This window comes from Corythoichthys intestinalis, chromosome 9 (genome assembly GCF_030265065.1).
Source record: "Corythoichthys intestinalis isolate RoL2023-P3 chromosome 9, ASM3026506v1, whole genome shotgun sequence".
NCBI lineage: Eukaryota > Metazoa > Chordata > Actinopteri > Syngnathiformes > Syngnathidae > Corythoichthys > Corythoichthys intestinalis.
The window spans coordinates 25843651-25860543 of NC_080403.1; the positions used below are offsets into that span (position 1 = coordinate 25843651).

Sequence of the window (16893 nt, forward strand, 5' to 3'; positions counted from 1 at the left end):
TATTAGGCTGAGGGTGCAAATACTTTTGTCCGGCCCATTTTTGGAGTTTTGTGTAAAATGATGATTTTTTTTTTCATTCTCTTTTGTGTTTTTAATTGCAAGCAAAATAAATGAAGATATTACTACCAAAGCATTTGTAACTGCAGTCATTTTCTGGGAGAAAAATTGGGGTACCAATACTTTTGGCCAGCAGTGTGTACATATACACATACTGTACATATTGAGGTTATTGGCATACAAAATTCAACATGTGAAAATAATTCAAAATTATTATTCAAATCAAATGTGTCCCAAAAATCTATTCTAACATTTGAAAACACCTCAAGACATACACACATTTTTTTATCATCAGTGCCACCTAAGAAGTAGTTTATCCTTTTGTCTGTTTTATCAAAGTCTGATTCATAACAGATTTAAATAAAAACTGCGTACCTTGAAAGAGAACAGAATCTACCATCAGGGTGGTGGGTCAGACATGTAGGGTAACATATCAGGGTTGTACACCACACTGACCTGTAACATAATTTCTCTGTAAAATGCCCGTTTCTCTAGCTGGTAATATTGTACAAAGGAATAGAGTTGTTTTTTTATTATCGGAAAACGTTAACAATCTTGTATGTCTCAGTAACTAGCTTAGTGCAGAGGAGTGAAACTCATATGTACAGGTAGTTCCCCTATATGTCTTGTCACTATTGTTTTGTATGGAATGTTTTTGTATGAATTTTTTACCAGCACTTCTAATAGCCTGCCAAGGGACTACTGATGAAAATTAGCCTATGGCTAACACTGGCTCATTTACTTGAACTTGAAAAATGACATCTTGATTAATGTGCATTGCCCTCGTTAAATTAAATAAACGAACATATAAATAACTCTATTAGTAGTTTGTTTCACATTTTACAACAGGAATTGCCAGTTTGGTGTTTTGAATTGTGTTGGCATTTTCTATGACCCTTGTGATTAATCAACCTGCAATTCTCTCCTGCGGCTAATTCAGGGGTCTGCAACTTGCGGCTCCTGAGCTTCATGTGGCTGTTTTAGCCTTCTGTTAAGGCTCTTTGTGGCTTTGGAAGTTTAGGGGGAAGTTCAGAATTTTTGGCATGACGCTTAAGCTTCAAGTTAGCTGGGGTTTAGTTAGTCGGTGGAGTGGATTTCGACAAATTCCGTGCAGTTTGTTAGTTATTTCTAAGTTTTAGGTCTCCGGAGAGGCTAAGCTAGCGCGAGTCAATGGTGCAGTCTTAGCATGCCAATAAAAACAAAATGCATGCATGAAAATCAATAGTGTTGGCTATGTTTTCAGGAAAACGTTATTAAAACTTACCATTGCATGTCAATAACAGTAGTATAAACAGCAACATTTGTAATCCAGCAGCTCTGCAAGGAACAGGCGGCAGAGCGGAGTTATAATATTTTTCACCGGTGTGTTTATGTCGTAGTCAGCAGCAATTTACCACTGTTTGTATTGTTCCTCATTCTTCATAGGGAATTTGTGGACTACAACTTTCATTTGCCCATTTCTTCAGTCTGTTTCCACAGCCTCTAAATGCACATTTCACCATGTTGCCGTTCATCAGTCAAGACTCAGTAGACTGGTGCTGCATTCGAGGAAGGTGGGAAATTGGAGTTTTCCAACCTCTGACCAGGAAAAATTTCGTTGACTATGTTAAATTTGTTAATATCATTTCTTATTGGCATGCTAAGACAGGAAAATTTACTCGCGCTAGCTTAGCCACTCCAGAGCCCCAAAACCAATAAATAACTGACAAGCTGCAAAGGAATTTGATGAAATCAACTCTGCCAACGAATTAAACCCCAACTAATTCGAACATTAAGCCTAATGTCAAAAATTCAGAACTTCCGCTTTAACTCTTGCAGTGCTATTAAAGATCCTAAAGGTCCAACCGTGAGGTGTCAAATCATCCCTCTCCTGTTTAATTAAAATTAGTTCATCGCTAATAGATGTTCAATCCATTTGGACTGGCGGGTGGGGGTGCAAGCCAACCCTCGCACTTCAAATGGATTTGACTTCTATTGCCATCAATGGCAACTAATGCGCTAATGAGTATTGGTGCTGTTCTAATAAAAACAAGTAATGAACAAGTCCCTCAAAATATGCGAAACCTAAACCATTTGGCTCCCAATAAGCAAACTAAAGTATAGATGAACATACCTGTCAACCCGAGGCCATTGGCAATCTTACAAATAGTGACGTATGCCCTTACAAATTGGTGACTAATCTTACAACGTCATACAGTATATAGCGTGCAATATGAAACAAAAATAAAACTCAATTTTTAAAATAATATGAATTTATTTGTAATATTGTAACATATAACCTGGTGCAATCAAAGAACAATCAATATCTTTAGCTACATCATCATTACTAAAATTTAACAGTGACGTTTGTTATAATTGTATGTAGCACTTTTGGCAATTTCTATCATGTCTTGATTGCTGCACTTCATTGCACTTCAGCTCGCAGTTCAGTTTGATTTGAAGGTAGTTTGTTAGTGTGTCCAATTATAAATTAAAAAGGTCGTTTGATAAAATTAAATTACCGATGCAGTCTTTAAGTCAGGGAACATTTCTTTTGCTAATTCTGAGAAGTGATCACCAATTGTTGCAGGCAAATTGTGTTCGGCAACAAATTGGCAGAATTAAATCTACGCTTTCGTCACTTTTCATTCTGCAGACTTCATCTTTATGAACAGTTTTGTTAATCTTACTTTTAAAAAGTAATTAATTACTAACAAATTACTTCTCCCAATAAGTTATTGAGTTAGTAACTCAGTTACCTGAATGTAAGAGTAATTAGTTACTTGGCAAAATAACTGGTGTTACCTTTCATGTTTTTTTTTCTTCATTTTTTCAGAAAAACAAAAAAGAAAAACGGACTAAACTTTGCTATGTTTGGAAGACGTTTAATGTTGTGAATCAACTGTTAAAGCTGTTAAAATTGCTCCCGTTTTTGCATTTGTTCCCTTCTGTCTACTTTCGACATGTGAAAGTTTTAAAACTGTTTCATCATTTAAAGATAGATTCAAGTCAAAATTTTGCCGATTTAAGAGTATTTTAGACAGGGGTGAAAGTGGGCCAGAACAGTCAGGAACGCAGTTCCGGTATAAGATTCAGGGCCAGAACGCAGTTCCGGTATAAGTTTCAGGGCTGGAATGCTGTTCCGGTATAAGATTCAGGGCCAGAATGCTGTTCCAGTACACGGTATTTTGATTCCGAAAATATGACGGCAACTGTCAAAACGCTGTGTAAAAAAAAAAAGAAAAAAAAAAAAGCTAAGCTGCCACACGTGCATTTCATCTCCAAGAAGAAAACAATCTACGAACATCAGATTTACATACACAAGTGTTAATAACAAGCATAATAAAGTGGTTGTGTAGCGTAATCCGTTTCCACCGATATTCATTATTTATTTTATTCCACGGACGGCATGGAGCTATCCCCAGCTGATGCAGTTATCTGAATCTGACGATGATGAGTCACATCAATGTGCGAATGCACGCAGCAAAGCAAAACGCCGGGACTCATTTATCCGTTCAATTGGCTGATATACTGATATGTGATCAGCAGAGAGTTTGCTCTGATTGGTTCAAATTTGCATGTTTTCTGGAACAGCAAAAAAAAAAAAAAGGTTGTTGAATTGATGCAACAAAAAAAAGGCAATGCAACATAAAATGGATCAAATCTTTAAGAGCAACGAAAGAGTTGAGGAGGCTTGCAGTATTTATCATATTTCGTTTTATTTGCCGTGATGGGGAGGTTCAGAACATGTTAGCTGTCAATGCACTTGGACTTATATTTGTTAATTTATGTTAGGCTATTTATTCATTATATTATGATTTTAAAAAGTCAATGTTTACGCGATCTTCAATTTGAATACACATCCTATGTTTTCAAGTACCGTATTTTTCGGACTATAAGTCGCGTTTTTTTTTCATATTTTGGTTGGGGGTGCGACTTATACTCAGGAGCGACTTATGTGTGAAATTATTAACACATTATGATATAATTTCACGTTACTTTGGTGTTTTGGACTGATGGTTTTGTAAACTTGTTAGCATGCTATAGTTATCTGAATAATTCTTAATGTTCAATTGTATTATTGACTTTTTTATATTGAAATGGATGCATTTAGTTTGTGGCGCTTTCACGCCCACGTGGGAGCGCACTCGCACTTGTTTACGTGAAGAAGAGCGCTCGCACGCCAGAAGAAGACGGACAGCTACGTAGCTCTGAGTGAGTGAGTGGGCGAGTTAGCGAGAGAGAAAGACGGCTGCGAACCTACGTTCATTGTTTATGCTTTTAAAATATCTCTACAGAGGCAACGCCTGCGTGTATCATCTTTTCTGTTGTTGTGTGTTTTCCACCCGCGATCGGACTCTTAGAGCCAGTTGTGTGATTGTTTGAACGGTGTGCTAATGCTAGCAAACGCATGCTAACCTGTTACGTTATTGCTGTAATAGTACCTAATTATCATTTATTTACGTTGATGCGAACCTGTTTGCTATCGAGGACCAAATTGATTCAGCAAATTATGCGGATGTCCAGCATTGTCTTTTTGGAGTTCGCTGTATATAGCCAGGACCGAGCGGTAGCGTCCTGGTGAGGACAGTATATTCGCATTTCGTTGTTCATGCACTGTACACTGTACATTTATTCAGCATGTTGTTCTCTATTGTATTTTTATATTAAATTGCCTTTCAAGATGACATATCTGTTCTATGTGTTGGATTTTATCAAGTAAATTTCCCCCAAAAATGCGACTTATACTCCGGTGCGACTTATATATGTTTTTTTTTCTCTTTGTTGGGCATTTAATGGCTTGTGCGACTTATACTCAGGTGCGACTTGTAGTCCGAAAAATACGGTAGTTAAAATTGAGATTTGGCATTTAGTATGTGAGGAAATGTATGTGTAAATAGTATGTGTTTTTATTTTGCAAATCATTGAAAAAAATTTTGAAACAATTTTGAATGAAAATCTGTTTTTGTATGTGTTATAGAAATAACAGTGCTAAAACAGTTTTCTTTGCATTCCAGTAGTCTAAGAGGTTTGACCCCCTCCCCAAATGAAAGAAAAAAATAAATAAAATTTCTGGCTCCATGGCGACCTTTACGTCGGGGAGTTTCGGCAAGAAATTCTAGCCACTTTCACCCCTGATTTTAGATAAGTTTAGAAAAGTTACTTAGGTTCGCCAGGAAGGTTCACTACAACAGAGCCTTTCTGAGAAGTCTACAGCTTTAAAATGGCAGCTGTTTACTAACGCCGCCGATTCTGCATTTCGCATGTAGTTTTATATGCATGTGATATCTAGGCGTAGATTGTTGGCTGTCGGCTACAGACAGGAAATATTAGCGCCACCGAGCCTAGAACCGTGTTTGCTACAGCGTCACAACAAACACTTTTCTCTCTCCGTGTCTCTGACTTTTCTCGCGTTATTCAACCAACGTAGTAACGCATAGTAACGCACATTGTCTCGTTGCCGAAACGGTGACATAATCCGAACAGAGAAAAAAAAAACGTAATGCACGAAAAACGTACAGATTTTGAACGTACGGCATACACATTTAAAAATCAGTGCTCATTTGTACAAATTACGCCGAAACCGTACAATTAGACAGGTATGGATGAATGAACGTTTTTGTGTTTTCTGTTGGAGTTCATTTAAATGTTAGATGTCAAAGAACTTTTGTGGCTCCTGGTATTTTTTATTTTTTTTTAATTATTAATTAATTTATTTTTTTGGTGGCACACTGTCAAAACGGCATTTTGAGTATTTAAGGTTGCTGACCCATGGATTAACTCATTCATTCGCTGCAGGCTACTGCCGATCAAAGTGGATTGGACGTTTATCGCCGCCAATAGCAGCCATAGAATAACTTTAATTTTTATTACAAAAGATTATTTTACTTGGCCCCATCTCAATCAACACACATCACTTATATTCATTCCTCTTATCAAGTAATGCACCTTTTTCCCTCCCCGTCTCTCTCTCTCACTGTTGCTCTCTCTCACTGTGTCCACCACCTCCCTCATCCCCCCGAGCAGCACACTGGCTCACAAGTGGATCTCCCCCTCGAGCAAACCGCAGCACGGACTCATTTCTCCACGCACCAGCTCTGAGTGGATGCTCACTCAGCAGGGGTGTTTTGAGATATTAGCGCGCGCGTGTGTCTGTAGGGGGGAGAGAGTTTGCATGGTGGCGGGGGGGAGCGGCTCGCCCACCTGCACCGTCCCCGTTCAAAGGTAAGACGCCGTTCTTCGTTGCCCGGGTGGCGTCTAATAATGAAGATCATAAAGATGAAAAGATGGGAGGGTGACTTTGGAGTCAAAAGGAAAAAGTGGATGTGAAGTGTAAATTATCGTGTGGTCATTGAACGCAATCTTTTGAGAGTCGTGGCACTTTCTAACATTTGACAAACAAAATGCTCCTTGAGTACACTTTGCCTTATTTGGGATGTAAATTACCTGCATATTGGGATGCAAAACTACATTTGTACAAGTTGAATGTGTTTATTTTAGCTTGAAAAGTTGTTTGAAGGACATGAATATCATGTCTTGAAGGTATTTAGAATAATTACAAGTATTTCAAAAAGAAACGAACACAAAATTGGCCATCAACATCATGGATTGAAAACTTATATATATATATATACACAATATATAATAAGTAAATAGATGTAACGAAAAGCATATATTAAAAAAATATTGGTCATCCATTGCAATCAATGCTAAAAATGCAAATCTGTATTGCTCAATAATTGCATAATTATGATGATGATTAAAGCTTGAAAAGTTGTTTGAAGGACATGAATATCATGTCTGGAAAGTATTTAGAATAATTACAAGTATTTCAAAAAGAAACGAACACAAAATTGGCCATCAACATCATGGATTGAAAACTTATATATATATATATATATATATATATATACACAATATATAATAAGAAAATAGATGTAACGAAAAGCATATATAAAAAAAATATTGGTCATCCATTGCAATCAATGCTAAAAATGCAAATCTGTATTGCTCAATAATTGCATAATTATGATGATGATTAAAGCTTGAAAAGTTGTTTGAAGGACATGAATATCATGTCTCTAAAGTATATATATAAAAAAAAATTGGTCATCCATTGCAATCAATGCTAAAAATGCAAATCTGTATTGCTCAATAATTATGATGATAATTAAAACAAGCCATGATATGTAAAACAAAACAAAAAAAGTACACATACATATATATATATATATATATACTATCAATGTTGTAGAAGTCTACATCTGTAAAAGAAATAAATCTAATTCATAATAAAATAATTGTGATTTTAAAAAATTACATCACTTTCTAAAGACTTTCTAAGTTCTTGTTTATTCCTTATACATACATACGTACTGTGTGTGTATATTATATATATATATATATATATATATATATATATATATATATATATATATATATATATACACACATACATATATACACACATATATACAGTACGTATGTATATATGTAGATACATACATTATTGTCAATAAAACAGGTCAGTTGAAATATATATTGATTTTTTGGATTGTGAATATTTGATGATCATGGGTCATTTTTTTTGGCTTACATTGAGTATTTGGTCTAATGAAAATTTTTTCATTAAACATATATTATGTTAACAGAAATTTTATTAAGTGATTCTATTTTGAAAACAGCAATTTACAACTATTTATAAATCTATAAAAATATATGAGGTGAGATTTTAAAATATATTTGAAAAAACATCCACACATACGTAATGTAATGTAATTTAAAAATACATATATTCAAATTAGTATTTGAAAGAACAGAATGACTCTTTTAAGTGAGTAAAAGCACTGAATTAAAAAAAAAAAAAAAAAGTAGATAATACCTGACATTAATCCTACTTGAAATATTCACAATATTCAATATACTTTATGAACTAAAACTATGACAAAATGGGATTATTTACATTACTTTATTTTAGTTAATGTAAGTGAAAATCAGTTTTAAAAAAAACAATTACAACTCCACATAAGCCAAACATAAAGATACTACCATGTTTGTCTACAGAGAATGGGTATCATCACATGGACCCGTGTTGGAGTCATGTGGAGAAATTAAAATGGTGTGACAACACCTTTAGCAAACAGCAAATTAGTCTCTGCCTCCAGCAAGCACAACGTTTCGAGTCGCGTTATCAGTTGCCCTCGACCATCAAGCTGTGGTGCGCCACGTCAACTAAAATGAAGAGATGGTTGAGTAAAGAATCTTTTCAATTGTCCTGTCACTATTACATTTTGTCATCTAGAAAAACAGTCTTGTATGTCTTTATAATCTCTAATGATAAGCGGTAACATGGCAAACGGCTTCTTGTTTTTTGTTTATTGTCTATCAGTGCGTTCCTTTACATAGTTCCCCCCTAGGGTTGAGTTTAGACACAGCACAACTGAAATGCCTTATGTTACAGGGTTCACTAGTGTAAAATGTGTGGCATGACCTTTACTAAAACATGGAGGTAGAAGTTCAAAATTCAGTAATGACAAGAAATTGATGTAAAATGTATTATAGTTGTCTATAGTTGGTGTGTCACAAGATGTGGACAGATCATATAAATACGTACACAAAAACTTTATCTAACACTATATGTTATATACTATTGTATATCACTGAGTATTGGATACAGTTAAAATTGTGTTATGTACAAAAATATATACTTACTTTGGCACATTTCAACCCATCTGGCATGCAACTGAGAATATTCTTAGTTTGCTCAATGAACTCAAGGAGAAAGAAGCATTTGCTTAAAAAAAAAAAGAAAAAGTTATTCTTAAATGGTAAGTTTGCTGAATTCGGTACTCGCTCTTTCTTGTATTTTACCCTAGAGACCGCAGTGTTTTGCAGTGGTGGACAAGTTTAACTGCGCATGTGTTGTGAGTCGTGCAAAAACGGGCGCTGAGTTGCTGTCATGTCAGTCAAAGGACAGATGCTAGAGAGGGGTTGGGGGGGTTAATAGGCTCAAGGGGCCCCGAAATAGGTAACTATCTATGCAAAAGCTTGAGTGGTTTACTTATGTTTCAGTTAGTTAGGGCTGTCAAACGATTAAAATGTTTAATTGAGTTAATCACAGCTTTAAAAATATTTAATCGAAATTAATCGCAATTCAAACCATCTCTAAAATATGCCATATTTTTCGGTAAATTATTGTTGGAATGGAAAGATAAGACAAGATGTGCATAAACATTCAACATACTGTACATAAGTACTGTATTTGTTTATTATAACAATAAATCCACAAAATGGAATTAACATTATTAACATTCTTTCTGGTAAAGGGATCCACGGATAGAAAGACTTGTATGTAGTTCTTAAACGATAAATTTGAGTACAAGTTATAGTAATTTTATATTTAAAACCCCTCTTAATATTTTCGCTTTCAGCCACCTTGCTTTTCTTTTTGTGAACATTATTTTTTTGAGAGATAGCAATATTATTTGTTGTGCTTTCACTAAATGATACTGTGGCTACTTAACTGTTCCGCCCAAATGCATGATGGGAAGTTGGGCAACCATGACTGTCAGTTGTGGCTCCAAATGGTACACAGTATGTTTTGCATTGTGTTCAGTTAGGCGTGTTAAGAAAAAGAACAACTCCTGCTCTGCCCAAATGCATGACGGGAAATTGGGCAACCATGACTGTTAGTGGTGGCTGCAAATGTTATACAGTAGGTTCTGCGTTGTGTTCAATTAGGCGTGTTAAGAAAAAGATCGTCTCTTGCTCCACCCAAATGCATGAGAAGTTGGGCAACCATGACTGTTTGTAGTGCTGCCAAAGCTTAAGCCAATAAAAGGCGCAGTCCAATAATCGCCTGTGCCCACTTGCATTTCTCTGCCTTTACGCTCTCAATATACGTTGTCATCGTAAACTACCGTATTGGCCCGAATATAAGACGGTGTTTTTTGCATTGAAATAACACTGAAAAAGAGGGGGTCGTCTTATATTCACGGTCTAGACATTATATCCATTCACGACGCTAGATGGCGCCAGATATCATTGAAGCGATGTTCTGTCACGACAGACAGTTAGACTTCACTTTGATGGTTAATGCAGTTATTGCAATTTTGTTGTTTTATCACAATAGATTGGTTTATAGACATTTTAAAAACCAGAAGCCATTCATTTACGAATGTGACTGCACTTTCATTTACATATTTAAATGTTCAGATATTAATATTTGAATGAGGCAAAATAACATGCTTTTTCTCTTAAATATATTGCTATAATCGTTTGTTTCGGATGTACTGTATTTTCTATATAAAACTTAATTTGGTGTTCAAAAAGTCTTTTTTCAAACTTGAGTCTTGAAAAAGAGGGGGTCGTCTTTTAATCAGGGCCGTCTTATATTCGGGCCAATACGGTGTTTGAGGCAACGCATGAACGGGTCATTCCGTGCATGCGTTAATTGCGTCAAATATTTTAACGTGATTAATTAAATAAAATAATTACCGCCCGTTAACGCGAAAAAATTGACAGCCCTAGTTTCAGTCAAAAAAAAAAAAACACAGAATTGCTGTCGTTTGGAGCCAATTAGTTAGAGCAGGGGTGTCCGAACATTTTTTTCTGTGGGGTTCTTTTCAGGAAAATCAAGGATAAAAGTGGTAACTTGAAGTCTTTCCACTGTCATTTGTTAAACAGGTGATCAGAATCGGGTAAAAAAGATCGGGTTTTAAAATGTATTTATTTTTAAAGGGATCCACGGATAGAAAGACTTGTAGTTCTTAAAAGATAAACGTTATGATGAGTTCAAATAATTTGATATTGAAGCCCCTCTTAATGATTACATTTTTATACAATTTGTAAAATTAGTTTAACTAGTAGGTCGCCATTGTTGATGTCACAGAGTGGTGACGTCACACGGTTAAGCTGCCGGGCTTCCAGAGTATGACTCTAGCGACACAAACGTCATCTGTTCAATCCTTTCAATTTGAACCTGAGAGAACCATTTATGAGCAGGACAGCCCTGTCAATATTTCACAAAACGAGCAGCAAAAGCAAAATGAACAGGAAAAACTGGATGAGACAAGACGAAAGTAGTGGGGGGAAAAAAACGGTGTTTTGCCAAAATGTGCTACACCGGCTAAACGTCCTACAAGGGGCGAATTTGACACCGAAAGTAGCACTTTCAGCTTGCTTTGTTTAGATGCTTACAGACAGAACATACTAAAGATGCCTTAAGAAAATACTTGAACGTACTAATTTCAAACAAGGGTGGTTTAAATATGCTAATGTGGTCAACAGATCAACAATCTGTTTTAAAGTTACCACAAGAAAACACTCTGCTTAAAAGTATGAGAGGGAAACATATGCAAAAAGTATTTTGAGGCAATGAAAAGGTAATAAAAGACTCAATAAAAACACAAATAGTAAGTGCTCGCCGCTTTTAACCGATGAGCTCATGTGTTGGACGTCTCGCCGCGTAGACAGAATTGCAGTAACCCGGTAGTATTGGTCGAGTGAGAGTGACAATCTACGTCATCACCCCGAGCGTCCATAAAACATGGCGCCCTCCGTAGGTCAAAACATGTACTAAATATTATAGATATTTAAATCAATGGCAATATTTTATGTGTTTCTAATTACATATTTTAGTAAACGAGAACAATTGGGGCTTATTAGAGCCTACAAGTCTTTAAGTCCGAGGTTCCCTTTAAGTAATAACTAATTGGGTGGTATTGACAGCGATAGACGTTCAATCCATTTTGACTTTGGAGGGCTGGCAGCGAAACATGGAAGTGAAACATGATTATTCAATGCTAGCCTTCCCAGATGAAACTGATTTGATGTCTACAAGTTTAAGAATAGACACATTTATCTTTACACTACTGAAGCAAGCTTTGCAGAACAAAAAGAAAATGTCCAGTGACAGCAAAAAAAAAAGTTAAAATCCTGAAATTCTACGGTTTCCTACACTGATTTTATCATGTCAAGTTTTGATCCCTGAGCAAATTGAAAGGCACTGCTTAAGTGACCAGCTCCATCTTGTGTTAAAAATGAGAAGTGCAACAGAATGTAGGATGGATTTAAGCGTCTTGTGCAGGCCATATTCAATGACTGTTTTTTCATAATTTGCTGCAGGCGCATAAAAAGACTCAAAATCTGTTTTTCATTTTGAGGACACTAACTAAAATGGCTACTCCTTTATTAAGTTATTCGTGGATGGATCAGAATGGAATTTGGTGTGTATATTCTAGGGATGTACATGCTTCGATCCTCTGAGCCCATTTTTAAAAAATTTTGTCTCAAGAATGAGTGATTAATTGCAGACTTATTGTTGCCTGTAGGTTCGAAGTAGAAGGTATGTGCTCATGTCTCTTGGCTAACGATACTTTTAGACACGCAGAAAATCACATTGTTTGATTTTTAAAGAATTTATTTGCAATTCATGGTGGAAAATATGTATTTGGTCAATATCAAAACTTCATCTCATCACTTTGTTATGTATCCTTTGTTGGCAAGGAGGCCAACGTTTTCTGTAACTCTTCAAAGGCTTTTCACACACTGTTGCTGACATTTTGGCCCATTCCTCCATGCAGAACTCCTCTAGAGCAGTGATATTTTGGGGCTGTCGTTGGGCAACACGGACTTTAAACTCCCTCCACTGATTTTCTATGGGGTTGAGATCTGGAGACTGGCTAGGCCACTCCAGGACCTTGAAATGCTTCTTACGAAGCAACTCCTTTGTTGCCCTGGCTGTGTGTTTGGGATCATTGTCATGCTGAAATACCCAGCCACGTCTCATCTTCAATGCCCTTGCTGATGCAAGGAGATTTTCACTCAAAATCTCTCGATACACGGCCCCATTCATTCTTTCCTTTACACAGATCAGTCGTCCTGGTCCCTTTGCAGAAAAACAGCCCCAAAGCATGATGTTTCCACCCTCGTGCTTCACAGTCGGTATGGTGCAATTCAGTATTTTTTTCCCCTCCAAACACGAGAACCTGTGTTTCTACCAAAAAGTTCTATTTTGGTTTCACATGACCATAACACATTCTCCCAGTCCTGTTCTGGATCATCCAAATGCTCTCTAGCGAACCGCAGACGGGCCTGGACGTGTACTTTCTTCGGCAGGGGGACACGTCTGGCAGTGTTGGTTGGTGTTGGTGTTATACTTATATTGCGCTTTTCCACCTTTCAAGGCGCTCAAAGCACTTTACACTATCTCGCCATCTACCTACTGGTGACGCAGCACCAGGAGCAACGTGGGGTTCAGTATCTTGCTCAAGGACACTTAGACGAGTTCATCAGAGCGGAGAATCGAACCCACAACCTCAGTGCAGGATTTGAGTCCCTGGCGGCGCATTGTGTTACTGATAGTAGCCTTTGTTACTGTGGTCCCAGCTCTCTGTAGGTCATTCACTAGGTCCCCCCGTGTGGTTCTGGGATTTTTGCTGCCCGTTCTTGTTCTTGCATGGAGCCCCAGATCGAGGGAGATTATCAGTGGTCTTGTATGTCTTCCATTTTCTAATAATTGCTCCCACAGTTGGTTTCTTTACACCAAGCGTTTTACCTATTGCAGATTCAGTCTTCCCAGCCTGGTGCAGGTCTACAATTTTGTCTCTGGTGTCCTTCGACAGCTCTTTGGTCTTAGACATTGTGGAGTTTGGAGTGTGACTGACTGAGGTTGTGGACAGGTGTCTTTTATACCGATAATGAGTTAAAACAGGGGCCATTAATACAGGTAACGAGTGGAGCCTTGTTAGACCTCGTTAGAAGAAGTTAGACCTCTTTGACAGTCAGAAATCTTGCTTGTTTATAGGTGACCAAATACTTATTTTCCACTCTAATTTGGAAATACATTCTTTAAAAATCAAACAATGTGATTTTCTGTTTTTTTTTCCACATTCTGTCTCTCATGGTTGAGGTTTACCCATGCTGACAATTACAGGCCTGTCTAATCTTTTCAAGTAGGAGAACTTGCACAATTGGTGGTTGGCTAAATACTTATTTGCCCCACTGAATATTGGTTTTGAATTCCGAAAGGCTCGTTGAATCCACATATGAAACTTGTGGGGTTTGGTACCTTCAGCAAGGTTAAGAACCACTGTTCTAGAATTAAAACATGACTTCACACAAGGCCTCCATTTCACACTTTTAGAATAGCAGACAGGCACGCTTGGGTGCACTCTGATGCCTTTCTAACAAGCCGACCTTCTCGCTCACCCATGAGTATTCATGAGTAGGGATGTCGAAGGGGTTCGGGTGAGGTGCGGGGGGCTAATGGGCCGGCGCGATGTGACCCTGTGATTTACTGTCAGGCCAAATGATAGGGAGGGTGTGATGGTAGAAACAGGTGGTGCGCAATACAACAGAGGCGACGGCACGCCGCTGATCGGCATTGTCCTTTCGTCTAGCCCCGCAGCACGTGCTCCCTTGCAATATTGACTTGGGAGCACGTAATTATGGTCTATGCAAATGAGCTCCCTTGAAATAGGCTTATGGCTCAAAGCTTAATGTCTGTGTGAGAGTTTTAATAGTGAAATTGCTGTTCGCAAAAACAGTCAGTTCAACGCCAAAACTATTCAAAGCATATGGAAAGCGGTGATAAGCCTGTAATGTTCCACACAGGGAGCATTTTTTTTTTTACAATACTCTGAGGAAAAAAAGGGATGATAACTCTATACTTTTACCAAGAGGAAATAATATAAAGTGAATTCAGTCATTCCAGCCATCATAAAACATTAATAAATGGCCAGATGGGGAACACTTTAAGGAGTGACATTCAAAGTTTTCCAAGGTTTAAAAGCAAAGTTATCCACTAGCAATCATTGACTCTTTATAGGGCACTCAGTGGCTGCCATTGACAGCAATAGACGTCCAAGCCATTGAACGGAAGAGGGTGGCAGCGAATGATCGAGTGCTCTATAATGGTTATTACATCATGTTCCAAAAAGGTTTGACGTAATATGAGTCATATTTTATATATACAGTGAGTACATTGATAATCTTACGACAGAAAAGTATGACACTAAATAAAAGAATAGTTCAAGTTCTAATTACTGAGGTGAAAAAGTCATATTTTTACAAAATTAAGCGGTTTGCAAGGCTAGGCTTGGACTCCATAACCTACAGGTAGTCCCGGGGTTAGGACGTACTCGACTGCGCGATTTTGACTTTAAGACACAGGATTCTCGTGCACCATTTTGTCTGTAGTTGTTTTTGTTTTAGTTATAAAGTATACAGTGCTGGCCAAAATATTAGCACCCCTGCAATTCTGTCAGCTAATGCTCAATTTCTCCCAGAAAATTATTGCGAGTATGTGGTGCTTTTTTTTTTTTTTTTTTTTTTTTTTTTTGCGAAAAAACACAAAAGAGAATGGGGGAAAAAAATCATTATCATTTTACACAAAACTCCAAAAATAGGCCGGACAAAACCCTTTTAAAAAATCGTGTGATGCTTCTCTAATTTGTGTAATGAACAGCACCAGTTACTTACCTGTAGCATATAACAGGTGGTGGCAATAACTAAATCACGCTTCCAGCCAGTTAAAATGGATTAAAGTTGACTCAAACTCTGTCCTTTGTCCTTGTGTGTACACATTGAGCATGGAGAAAAGAAATTTATTTTGCTTGCAATGAAAAAACACAAAACAAAATGCAAAAAAAAAAAAAAAAAATCATTATCATTTTACACGAAACTCCAAAAATGGGCTGGACAAAAGTATTGGCACCCTCAGCCAACTACTTGGTAGCACAACCTTTAGACAAAATAACTGCGAACCGCTTCTGGTATCCATCAGTGAGTTTCTTGCAACCCTCTGCTGGAATTTTAGACCATTCTTCTTTGGCCAGCTGCTCCAGGTCTCTGAGATTTGAACAGTACCTTCTCCAAACTACCATTTTCAGATCACTCCACAGGTGTTCTATGGGATTCAGGTCTGGACTCATTGCTGGCCACTTTAGAAGTCTCCAGTGTTTTCTCTCAAACCATTTTTTAGTGCTTTTTGAAGTGTGTTTTGGGTCATTGTCCTGCTGGAAGACCGATGACCTCTGAGGGAGACCCGGCTTTCTCACACTGGGCCCTACATTATCCTGCATAATTTGTTGGTAGTCTTTAGACTTCATAATGCCATGCACACGGCCAAGCAGTCCAGTGCCAGAGGTAGCAAAGCAACCCCAAAACATCAGGGAACCTCCGCCATCTTTGACTGTGGGGACCGTGTTCTTTTCTTTGAAGGCATTGCTTTTTTCCCCTGTAAACTCTATGCAAATGCCGTTTCCCAAAAAGCTCAACTTTTTTCTCATCTGACCAAAGAACATTCTCCCAAAACCTTTTTGGCTTTCTCAGGTAATTCTGCAAACTCCAGCATGGCTTTTTTTTTTTATGTCTTTGGGTCAGAAGTGGGGTCTTCCTGGGTATCCTACTATAAAGTACCATTGAGATTGCCTATGCTTCCTCACAATTTTGCTTCTCAAGTCCTCAGACAGTTCTTTGGTCTTCTTTCTTTTCTCCATGCTCATTGTGTTACACACAAGGACACATGACAGAGGTTGAGTCAACTTTAATCCATTTTAACTGGCTGCAAATGTGATTTAGTTATTGCCACCACCTGTTATGTGCCACAGGTACGTAACAGGTGCTGTTAATTACACAAGTTAGAGAAGCATCACATGATTTTTCAAAGGGTGCCAATACATTTGTCCGGGCCACTTTTTGAGTTTTGTGTAAAATTATAATGATTTCCATTTTTAAACATTTCTTTTTTGTGTTTTTTCATTGCAAGCAAAATAAATGAAGATATTACAACCAAAGCCTTTGTAATTATTTTCTGGGAGAAATTGAGCATTCTCTGACAGAATTGCAGGGGTA

The 16893-nt window shown here is 37.4% G+C and overlaps 1 protein-coding gene across 3 annotated transcripts in view; it reads left to right on the plus strand.

Annotated features, from left to right (window-relative positions):
* The first annotated feature begins 6084 nt into the window (after positions 1–6084).
* Positions 6085–16893, plus strand: part of mmel1 (membrane metallo-endopeptidase-like 1) — a 49213-nt gene continuing 38404 nt past the window's right edge. Inside the window, exon 1 of one of the 3 annotated variants that reach the window (XM_057846744.1) lies at positions 6085–6261. Coding sequence is in view for 1 of the 3 variants with exons in the window: in XM_057846743.1 (XP_057702726.1) it covers positions 8274–8289 (16 nt within the window). In the remaining 2 variants the exon portion in view is untranslated. Of the gene's footprint in view, positions 6262–8211; positions 8290–16893 lie in introns of those variants that run through there. The other 2 variants (XM_057846745.1, XM_057846743.1) reach the window with 2 other exon arrangements.